The sequence below is a fragment of the Rhododendron vialii genome, chromosome 13a (genome assembly GCF_030253575.1).
Source record: "Rhododendron vialii isolate Sample 1 chromosome 13a, ASM3025357v1".
NCBI lineage: Eukaryota > Viridiplantae > Streptophyta > Magnoliopsida > Ericales > Ericaceae > Rhododendron > Rhododendron vialii.
Genome location: NC_080569.1, coordinates 13,023,122 through 13,035,000, shown reverse-complemented (window position 1 = coordinate 13,035,000; position 11,879 = coordinate 13,023,122). Strand labels below are relative to the sequence as shown.

Below are 11,879 nucleotides of genomic sequence, written 5' to 3'. Positions count from 1 at the left end.
GGACACAATGCGCCTATTATCGTTGTAAAGTTCAATCATTCGATGTTCAGAGGGAGTTTATCGAATGCTCAGGATGTCAAAGCAGCAGCTACTGGATGGGCTAATGGGGCTTCTAAGGCAGGAGACAAAGAATCACAGGCATATAATATTATTGCTATTGGTAGTCAAGACCGCACAATAACAGTATGGACAACCGCAAGTCCTCGCCCTCTCTTTGTGGCCAAGCATTTCTTCACCCAAAGTGTTGTGGATTTATCCTGGTTTGTTTCTTCTCAGTCAAAATGTTTTCTTAATTACATACCGTCATCATTTTGGCTGGCATCTTTCTAATCTCTACTACCGTTCGCTGCACACCTGAAATACTTGTTCTGTTGTTCTTCTAATTGAAGTCGACGCTATCGGGGTAAGGGAAATTCCCCACAATCTGCGGCTGCATAGTTAGATAATGGATAAATCAATTCCCTTTCTTTGTTGTCAATGCACCTAATTTGGAGAATCCAAAATAGAAAGGAGGAGGACACTGAAAGAAATCAATTCAGAAACGGAACCAATGCAAACTACAAAGATAAATATCATATTACAACCCAACCAATATTCAACTAGAAATTAGAAATTGAAGCCATAGAAAGATTCAGTTCACCTTGAAGTGTATAGTTGTTTACCTTTGTGTATATGTCTATGTTGGTGTTTGGACTTTGGAGAGGGGGGAGATGAGAATCGGAAGAAGAACAAAAATATATTCCTACCCTACTATTGGCTTGCTTTCTATTTTGAAGGTGGTTACCATTCGTGTATATGGAGGAAGTTACAGGTATAGGTAACATTGTTTCTTGGACAACTTCACCATTAAAATTCAAACTAAGTTGAAATAGGATTATTATGTTTGCCCTCATGGTGCTTTAGGAACCAAAAGTGGCGTCAGCCAGCTTCAAGGTGTTGGCTTTATAGTAGTGATATATTCTTTCTTTTGCCCACCTCCTTGTTCCTTTTTTCTTTTGTATTTTTCGGTTTAATATTTTTCCCTTTAATCCCAGTTCTGCTTGTCTTCATTTTTCAAAACAGGAGTCCTGATGGGTACTCACTATTTGCTTGTTCCTTGGATGGGACAGTGGCTACTTTCCATTTTGAGGAGAAAGAACTTGGCCAGAAGCTAAGTGATACCGAGTTGGATGAACTGAAAAGAAATCGATATGGTGATGTCAGAGGCCGACAGGCAAACTTAGCTGAAACACCAGCACAGTTGTTGCTTGAAGCAGCCTCTGCTAAACAAGCCACAAGCAAAAAAGCCATCCCAGATGTTTCACAAAACTCGACAGCCATAAAATCTTCTAATCATTTGGTGGTTTCCACAAAGGCTCCTGAATCTCGCGTTGACGATGGGAAGAAGGATGGGGATGGATTAAACAAAGTGACAAACACTGTTCAAAAGGCAAGTCCTGTAAAGCAAAGAGAATATAGGCGCCCTGATGGGAGAAAGAGGATAATCCCTGAGGCAGTTGGAGTGTCTGCTGAGTCTCAAGCACTTGATTTCCCTACGAAGGGGGTGAATAACAGAAAGGAAGATAACGGATTGGTTCTTAGTGACAGTGGCGTTAGAGAGGGTTCTATGAGGAGAACAATAGGTGGAAACTCTGATCTGAAAGAGCGTTCAGGAGTCACAGCTAGGGCTACCGTCAGTGAGAGTCTGGTAATTGAGAAGGTTCCGGCATCAGAAGGTAAGGATGGAACTGTTTGTGTAGAACAGAAAGGAATTGTGGAAGCTTCTGCTTCTGGGAAGCTTTCAATTAGGGTTTTTGACAAGAAAGAAGGGAAAGATGCCGAGCCAGTTTGTTTGGAAGCTCGTCCTCGCGAACATGCTGTGAATGACATTGTTGGAGTGGGAAACACATTTACTATGAGAGAAACGGAAATTGCTTGTACAAGAGGGGCAGATACTCTTTGGTCTGATAGGGTATCTGGCAATGTCACTGTTTTGGCTGGTAATGCCAACTTCTGGGCTGTTGGGTGTGAGGATGGATGCCTACAGGTTAGCATGGAGTTCTTGACCTTTAATGTTTCTAGTTTTGATTGGCTACCAAATTATTTCCTCCACAAATAGAATTCCGTTGCTCAATGTGGACTATATGATCAGTAATTTTCTCTTTTTGTTGTTCTTGTGGGTTTCGTGTTTTGTTTCATTTTGATGTTTTTGTTTAGCTTTTTTCAAAAATCATTTGCATCCTTTTTTCTATCCTCTAGTTTCAGATAAATCTATAGTCGACGATAAAGAAGTTTTTGAATCTGGTGGAGCCAAATTATGTGCTTTTTCAAAGTAATCAAGACTTTATATTGCAAAACATGGAGGAAAAGAATGTAAAAACTGTAAGGAGAGCATTTCATCAATAATCAAGGATTAGACTTAGATGAATCAGGGAGTAAGATAAGGAAACTTTGTGGAGCACACGGAGTTGCTGAGAGAATTTTTAATTATGAGCCTATAATTCTAAAGAAAATGTAGCCCAATTGTTGCTAATATATTCCTGCACAAGAGTTCAAACTGAATATTTACTGACTGATGTAGTGATTCTGTACATTTGGTTAGCAAATCATTATCTTCTTTTCTTTTCTTTTCTATTTCCCTTCTTATCTTATAGGAGTGTGTTTTTAAAAGCAAGCAACAAGTTTAATACAGCTAATGACATTATCTTTTCATTGACGTACTAGCTCAGTAGAGTTATATATGTCACGTGTTTGTTAGGCTATTAGTGGTTTGTTGCTGATGAAGTGTCTTATCTTATAGGAGTGTGTTTTTAAAAGCAAGCAACAAGTAGCTAATGACATTATCATTTTATTGACGTGCTAGCTCAGTAGAGTAATATATGTCACGGTCCTGTTCGTTAGGCTACTAGTGGTTTGTTGCTGATGAAGTTAAAGCTGCTCTCTTGTTCTTTGGCACTTCCCAGTCTACAATGCTCCTTCTCCTCTCTTGATCCATCTGAATCCCACGCTTACTGCTCCTCTCTTGATCCATCTGAATGCCATGCTTTCTGCTCCTCTCTTGATCCATCTGAATCCCACCCTTACTGCTCCAATGGCCAAGAATTAGCACTTCCGTCTCAGTAGGCATCGCAGTAGTTGGATGCTGTCTTTTGCCTACCATTCTTATTCAGTATTCTCATATTTAAATTTCCACGTGGTTCTCCTCTAGAACCATCTACTACCTCAGCTTTCTCCAGGAGCACCGCCACTACACCACCATCACCAATGTAGCTCTCCCTCCTCTGCCTACCGACATGTTGTGAACCTATTGAGTTGGTAGCCAGTTGAATGGACGTGCAATTTATCATGCTGCTAAACTACTGTTTTTTAAACATGATTTTGATTCTGCAATCACGTTTCATATTTAAAACAATTATTTTAATCTCTTAATCAACAGTAAAGGCTCTCACTGCACACATTTTGCAGTGATCCTATGCTGATGTTTGAAACTAGATGGAATTTAAGATCATAGAGGGTACAGATGTCCACCAATACATAAAAAACATGCATATATGTGTACTAAGACGAGTTATTTGGGGATTGAAAGCATTCTTTGTTCTAGTTGTGTTTTCCTTTGTGATATATCAAGCATGTATACATATTTGTCCTTCTGAAGGTGTACACAAAATGTGGGAGACGTGCCATGCCGACTATGATGATGGGATCTGCGGCGGTATTCATTGATTGTGATGAGAGTTGGAAGTTGTTTCTTGTCACGAGGAAGGGATCCTTGTATGTATGGGATCTGTTCAACATGAAATGTCTCCTTCATGATTCATTGGCTTCACTGGTTACTGCAGATCCAAGATCAACTGCCAAAGATGCAGGTAACTTAATACTAAGGGTATGGTTTATAATGATGTGTTGCTGCTTCTTGTACTTGAAGATCCCCAAAATACACTGTACAGTTCAAATGGTTATGGATTCCATGAGATCAAAAAGATTGTGAGATGAGCTGATGTGACAATTAGACATCAGATTGTTTAACTCATATATTGTATTTAGGAGTTTTCCAGAGATAGGTTGCATTTTCTGCCTTTTGAATTCTTAAAATGTTTAAGGAAGAGCTTTCGTAACAACCTCGATGTTTCTTCTTTTTTGAGGGTGTTTTGTAAGGCCATGATTGGCATACATCATACATGTACAGAATGGGAATATCCTCCATTCAGAGGAATAAAGTTTGTCCAAGAAAAATGTGAAGGAGCTTTGGGCTCTCTTTGTTTCTCTCTTTTCCCGATTCCTTTTCTTTTACCTGCGTCTTTCTTTGGTCTCTTCCACAAAAGACATTGAAGTTAGTTACTTCACTCTCCCTTTCTTCTCCCCCTGTTCTGGTTCTGAAGACATTGAAGATAGATGGATAAATGACTGCTTCCGCCTCTCATTTCTAGTTTGTCTTGATTTTCCATCTTCTCAAGTCCGTTTTTCCTTTGCGTATCAGAAAGGAAATTAACATGCTTGTCCGCCCACCAATTAGAGAAAGTGTTAGCTTTGATTCTTTTGCATGGACCTTATCAAAATGTAACAGATGTTGGTTTTGAACTTTGTTTTATTGCGTTACTGGTATACCTTTTACGTGAATGTTGAATGGCGTTTTTCTTGTTGATCTGTTTCCAGGCACAATCAAAATCATATCTGCAAAGCTATCAAAGTCTGGTTTTCCTCTTGTTGTTCTAGCCACACGTCATGCCTTCCTTTTTGATATGAGCCTCATGTGTTGGCTTAGGGTTGCGGATGATTGCTTCCCTGCATCGAATTTTGCAAGTTCATGGAACTTGGGCTCTATTCAGGGTGGTGAGGTTGCTGCTTTACAGGTGGATGTGAGGAAATTCTTGGCAAGGAAGCCAGGTTGGAGCAGGTTTGTATGCATCGTGATTTTTTTTCCTTCTCTTAAATTGTGTAGTAGCCTCAACAAAGTACTATGCCATTGTTTTTGGTTTTTGTTGTGTGTGGAAGAAATGCCAATAAAACATGCGCGGGGGGTGGTGGGTGGGGGCGGTGCGCCATGTATGATTCAAATATTTTCTGGAGTTGGCCCTTAGTAGCACAAGAGCGAGTGCGGGGGAACGGAGGCACATAGAAGCTCCTAAGGTTGGGAGCGTCTAAGGAGCGTATAGATTCTTTAAATACGTATTAACATATATAAAATATCTATAAACTAGAGTTTGCCCGTGCCTGAAGGCACGGTGCAACGCATTTTGAACACAACTAAAATGAATTGCGAAACTATTGACCACCCTCGCCAATAAAACTGATTTATACGGGAAGATTTTTTCTTAAATTAGGATCAAACAGATTTTATTCTTACCCGTTTGTTTAGTTTACAAAAAAAAAATACACACACCAAAAAAATTGAAATTGATCAACCGATAAACAAAAATATTTCTTACCATTTTGTTTAGTTTACGATCTACCTTGCACTAATTTTATACATGAAATTTTATTACTTTCTATCTTCACATAACAAAAGAGAGTTGGGATAGGAAAAGTTAGAGAAGATTTCGCCTTGCTTCAGAGAGAGAGTGCTAAGGTTTTAAAAATTACTTTCCTTTCTTATTTCAAAATCTGGCTCTTTTTTTGACAATGAAATTTTATAGCTTTCTATCTTCGCATAACAAAAGAGAGTTGTGATAGGAAAAGTTAAGAGAAGATTTTGCTTTGCTTCGGAGAGAGAGAGTGCTAAGATTTCAAAAATTACTTCCTTTTCTTATTTCAAAATTCGGATCTTTTTTTGCAATGAAATTTTATTGCTTTCTATCTTTCCATAACAAAAGAGAGTTGTGATAGGAAAAATAAGAGAAGATTTTGCCTTGCTTCGGAGAGAGAGAATGCTAAGATTTCAAAAATTACTTCCCTTTCTTATTTCAAAATTCGGCTCTTTTTTTTGGCAAAGAAATTTTATTGCTTTCTATCTTTCCATAACAAAAGAGAGTTGAAATAAGAAAGGTTGGAGAAGATTGAAAGTAGAATTTTCCAGCCCTAAGACTCTTCTTAACCGCAGGATTTATGAGGGATAAGTTTGGGCAGTTAGATTTATATACATAGGATTCAAATACTGAGTGTTTTATTATATAGAGATACTTGACTGTTGCAGGAAAAAATATACTTTGAGAATTTTCACGATCTTAAAAGGTTTATTATTGGAATTTAGCTATTTTCAATTTGAAAAACTTCTTGACTGATATAATTTTCATATTCTTAGTTCTACAATGGCGCAACTCCCTTAAAAGTAATAGAGTGTAACTTCCTTAACGGCCCATTAAGCTCCCATCTTAGTTAGGAGCAAGCTCCCGTCAAGCTCTCATCTTGGGAGTGCACCCATTTTAAAAGGATCCTACTACTAAGAGTTGGCCCCCAAATACCTATCCATCAATTGAATGCCAAGGATCCATTTTTGACCTTGTTAAAGCAACAAACCGAACATCTCTGGCTTTAGCATTTTAGCTTGAGAATGTACATTCCTTATCGTCTCCTTCTGTATATACACTGTCTAGAACTGCTCATGGCATGAAAAAGAATGGATCAAAGCTCCCTGAAACCAAACAATGGCCTTAGAGGTATTTAACTGTCTCAGTACCCTCTTGCTTGTGCAAAAATAAAATGCAACACCAATTAGGAAGCTTCTACCTTGTGTAGCTGGATTCTTAGCAGTCAGAATCTTCATAGCAGCTGCCAACAGTAAAAAGCTTCTTCGGGGGTGACCATAGGACAGAAGATCTTCTTCTATGGGATGTAGCATCTACCATCGAATGAGAGCCCACGCGGACTCTGGAAAATGTGTGTTCTATGGTTCCATTGCTGTTCATCAGGGGCCTTTCATGCTCTCCCCTTGTTTAACTGGGTTTTCATGCAAAGTTCAATAATCCAGTCTTATAATAACCCTTTGTATGAATCTGTCATGTAACTAGTTTGATTCTATTTGTATTTATGTTTAGGAACTTGTCAGCTTTTACCAAGCTCACAATCTTCTTCAATTTAGACTGTTGTGATGATTGCTGTGGTTCTGATTGGACGCCTTTTGAAATCCTTCCTATCAAGTGTCTATATACATATTATGACAAAATCTTCACTACTGCAAGAGTTTGACTGCATGGTGTTTCTGGTACAGAGTAACCGATGATGGCGTGCAAACGCGTGCTCATTTGGAATCTCAACTTGCATCTGCGCTGGCATTGAAGTCCCCGTCTGAATATCACCAGTGCCTTCTGTCCTACGTGCGATTTCTGGCAAGGTTGGTTGGGTTTCCATTTTCTAGTGTATGCGAGTGAAGTCTTCATTACTGTGACTTAGAAATCTAATTTTGTACTCCAAACTTGAAGTGCTTTGCTGTTGTGTTGAATTTATCTTCGTCATATTAACTTAGTTGTATGGTTAGGTGTTACTGTCTTCATTCTCTCTATAATCAGACAATTGTTTGCAATAGCGCCGTAGGAAATATCAACTGCTAATTATATGTTCTCTTACTTGGAATAATTTGTTCTCTCATATTGCAGAGAGGCGGATGAGTCCCGTTTGCGGGAAGTTTGTGAGAACTTTCTTGGGCCTCCAACTGGGATGGCTGATGCTGTATCTTCAGATCCCAAGGACCTGAAATGGGATTCCTGTGTGCTGGTAAGATTTGATGTACCTCTTCTTCAGTGTCATCAATATTTATGTGCTACTGCAACTCTGAGCATCTCTTAAGAAGAATCTTCATTACAGATAAACTTGTCATGATTTAGAAAATATGGCTGCTCATTCAATGTGTTTCATATTTCGTTTACCAAGGATAAAAAAAGAATTTTTTAAAAACATTTGTTGAGTATCGTCGTCTACTTTGATCAATGGTTTATAATGTTGAATATTGTCGATTACTTTGATCAATGGTTTATAATCCACCGTAGCATTTTGGGCTCGTTGGCAGGGTCATTTCCTCTTCTTGTTGTGCATTTATTTACGTCCTAAAAACATTTGTTGAGTATTGTCGTCTACTTTGATCAATGGTTTATAATGTTGAATATTGTCGATTACTTTGATCAATGGTTTATAATCCACCGTAGCATTTTGGGCTCGTTGGCAGGGTCATTTCCTCTTCTTGTTGTGCATTTATTTACGTCCTAATAGATCTGATTCATTTGGGTTCTAGTAAAATGGTAAACAAAAGCCAGAGGAAAACTGGATGTTAAGAAGAGTAGAATAAGTAAGAAGACAAGTTCCATAAGGGGAAGATAGGAGAAGAGAAAAGTGTTTGGGTTTCAATTTTTTGGTTCCCCACTAGACATTGGAACTGGGAAATTCTCTGTAGTGCAATGAGGGAGTTTTCAGATTCATTCCCCAGGAGTCCTCAGTGGCTGTCCCTTGGCAGGGAGCAGGTTTTTTGGGAGGGTCTCTCATGGATTACTTGGAGGCGGACGGGAGGATACCTTGCCTAGATAATTGGAGTGAGGAGAGGATTATATCTATCGATTGAATGGCCCTTTGTGAGGGGGTATGTATTGCCATTTTTGAAGGAGCTCTTTTTTTTTTTATAGGGAGTTTGAGATGAGCTTGAATGTTGCTTTTTTATAGGATTGGTGTGGTCATTGAGGACTTCTGGCACATTACCTTAGTGTACAACATTGTTGCCAAGTCCAGGGGTGGTAGACAAGTCTTGGATGCAACTTTGATTGCCTATGTGTGCATGCATGCCAGGCTTCAAACATCAGTCCTGGGGTTGTTTGCAAGTTGGACTTGGAGAAAGCCTACACCATTGCAGCTGGGATTTTCTGATACGCTTGCTTTGGAGGATGGCGAAAGGAGAGAGAGGTGGGGTGGATCAAATTTTGCATTTTCACGGTGAAGTCATCCATCCTAGTTCATGGAGTTTAAGACAAGGACATCCCATCTCCTTTGTCATCACACTTCTAATGGAAGCTTTAAAGTTTAAGCCTTACGTGAAAAAGTAAATCTTGCTGTATTTGATTCTTGAACATTTTGTTTTTCTATCCCTTAACCTTTTAGCAATGGTAATTAAGCACCCCACTCTTCTAAAAGGTGGACTTTTATCTCTTTTAGAGGTCCAAGTTTAGGAGGCCTTGCATCAATGTTGCATTTTGACCAAGGGTATTGAAAAAAAATGGCTTTCGGAAGTTCACCGTCTTTCTGTGCCCACATACCTACACTTGCTCTGAGTGGAATTCAACATGTTAAGCTCTATTCCTGAATGGATTAGAGTTGGAGTTTGGGTTGGTTTTTCAAAATTGTTTCGAAGTAGGACATCCTAATTAGACCTGGGTAACAGGTCGTGTTGGGTCGTGTCAGTCGGGTTTGTGTCACAAATCACCCAACCCGAACCCGACCCATTTAGAATTCGTGTTTCTCAAGTCGTGTCATTTTCGTGTTTCGTGTAAAAAATGCTCAATCCTAACCCGTTAACTTCGTGTCCGGTTCGTGTCGTGTTATCGTGTTTGTTGCCTAACTCTATATAGAATTAAAGATATACCATATATTATGTATATATGTTTGTGTTAATGGGTGACACAGATTAGTAACCGTGTTGGTCGTGTCAATTTCGTATCTCGCGTGTTCAACCCCAACCCGACCCATTTAGAATTCGTGTTCTCGAGTCGTGTCATTTTCATGTTTCGTGTCAGAAATGTTCAACCCTAACCCGCTAACTTCGTGTCCGGTTTATGTCGTGTTATCGTGTCCGTTGCCCAGCTCTAATCCTAATGATTGTATTACCTGCTTTACTCTTGGATTTGACACATGGGATTGTCTGAATTGGAGGTTGTGGACAATTTCCAAGTGCTCTCTCTCTCTCTCTCTCTCTCCCTGTATATGTGTGTGCGTTATGTTCTGGTTTATGTGGTTTCTTTCGGGGTTGCCAAGTCACATATTCTGGGCTTCTGCAGGGAATGAAGAAGCACAAACTTTTAAGGGAAGATATTCTTCCGGCAATGGCATCAAACAGAAAAGTCCAGCGTCTTCTTAATGAATTCATGGATCTCCTATCTGAATATGAAACAACCGAAGTCATTCCGGACCCCAAAAGTTCCACCCCTCCGATAGAATTGCTGCCCACAACAGATCAAACGGACTCCACCCCTCCAACAACTGATCAAATGGCTTTTGCCCTTTCAGCAGCAGATCAAACGGGTTCAGTGCAGCCAGCTGGTGATAAAACAGAGTTTGCCCCCACAGAAGTGGATCAAATTGACTCAGCCATGCCTGAAAAAGATGGAATAGAGTCCACGGCGCCCCTAGTAAACAATGTTGATTTGGACCGACCTTCGAAGCCATTAGATCCGGCCCCACAGGTGAAAGAAACAGATGGTTCCTGAGTTCTGCTTTTGGAAGCAATGTTTTTTGTGATATAGAACACGGATGCATGGTGTTGCTGATGTGTTTGAGGAAGTACGTATCCTGGATTCATACTCTGTTGTGTCTTGTGTGGCGTCATTCCGTGAAGGTTTACACAGAGAGATTGAATCGAGTCAACTTTATTTTGGTTAAACCTCTGTGTATTTCTTGTCGGTAGAGGCACATAGGAGGAGTTCGGGGGGGTATGTAACAGAAGTTCTAACTCTTGAAATAGCATAAGTTGTTTTGATTTCTCATTTTAGCAGTTTATATAGGTAACTGTAATCTAGTTGGTGGATGTTGTTCCCTGTAACATGTTAAGCCTAATTTGGTCGTTTGGATACGGTGTAAATTTGGTACCCTCCTTTCTGGAACTCCCATCTAGATGTAGGCTTCTAGGGTTTGGTTTTGGTTTTTTTAGCAACTCAGTTCCCCACTGTATTCTATTTTTATTTTTTATTTTTGCATCATTACTGAATCAGAACACCCATTGCACTGATCAAATTGCGAATAAAAACTAAGAAAATGTTCATTTTACTGTCTTAGTAAATTCTTCCGCGAGGTGCAGCCCTATTAAAGCATTTGAGGTATGTTAACGGGAGTATCATTTTGCTGCTATATTTGGAATTGTCCAGGAACATTAAACCGGATCGAAAACCGACACCGGACCAAACCAGTGGAAAGTAGGGATCCCTTACTAGAACGCATTTTTCATCAATTTTGTCCGCCTTTCTCTGACCAATTTTGTCCTATATGAAATAGATATGAGTTATTGTTGAAAAATTGTACGAAGAACCATCCGAAAACCAGAAAAACTGGTCAAACCGAACCATTAATATTTGGTTTGATTTGTAAAATGTCAAAACCGAAGTATCCAGTTTGGGTTTGGAAAAATGCTTAAACCGAAGCAAACCCTACCGTTTACCCCTAAAATATTGCAACTTGCTGCAGTGCTTCTAGGTCACCCGGATAACTGATGCTACTGTTCTTTATATCCATGTGAATTGGTAATAAATGCAAATGGTCTTTACTGATCTTGTTATCCTTGGTCGCTGGCGCTGATTAACTATAGTCACAAGATCAGGGTGATGGGCTCAAAAGGGGTTAATATTAGATTAATTTGAATGGGACTTTTTTGGGTTTTTTTTTTCTTTTCTTTTCTCCACCTGTTTGGAGATTTGTCTTCTTTATTATAATGCATCTTTCTCCCCCTTTTGGTCGAGTTGGTCTCCCGTCAACCTTCATTCTTTCGGTAGTTCTTGGTAGTGATGCAGTTGTATCCTTTTTTTCCTTTAATCTTCGTATTCATATTGCTTCAAAGATAAAGGAAATGTTTTTCCGCTGTTCAAAAAAAAAAAAAAAAAAATGTTTAGGAAAATACCTGGACCAAATCCAGGGAGGTCTCCAAAATTAACCTCCTAGAGCATCCGCTTCTCATTCCCTAAACATCATCCTAACCTAAATTAAAACAAAAATCATAAAACTAGCCCTTTACCAGCTTCCCTAGAGCTAGGGATGGGAATTCCGGACACGACTTGTTAACA

General features: G+C 39.3%; 1 protein-coding gene across 4 annotated transcripts in view; it reads left to right on the top strand.

The window, feature by feature from the left end:
* The window catches only part of LOC131312617 (protein HIRA), a 14,539-nt gene extending 3,700 nt beyond the window's left edge, over window positions 1–10,839 (top strand). For all 4 annotated transcript variants that reach the window (XM_058340502.1, XM_058340501.1, XM_058340504.1 and 1 more), the window contains 7 exons: window positions 1–260; window positions 1,063–2,026; window positions 3,635–3,845; window positions 4,633–4,873; window positions 7,124–7,246; window positions 7,509–7,626; window positions 9,888–10,839. The exon at window positions 1–260 is cut by the window's left edge and continues 138 nt beyond it. In XM_058340502.1, coding sequence (XP_058196485.1) covers window positions 1–260; window positions 1,063–2,026; window positions 3,635–3,845; window positions 4,633–4,873; window positions 7,124–7,246; window positions 7,509–7,626; window positions 9,888–10,316 — 2,346 coding nt within the window. In that variant the 3' untranslated portion in view covers window positions 10,317–10,839. The remainder of the gene's footprint in view (window positions 261–1,062; window positions 2,027–3,634; window positions 3,846–4,632; window positions 4,874–7,123; window positions 7,247–7,508; window positions 7,627–9,887) is intronic.
* The last annotated feature ends 1,040 nt before the right edge of the window (window positions 10,840–11,879 follow it).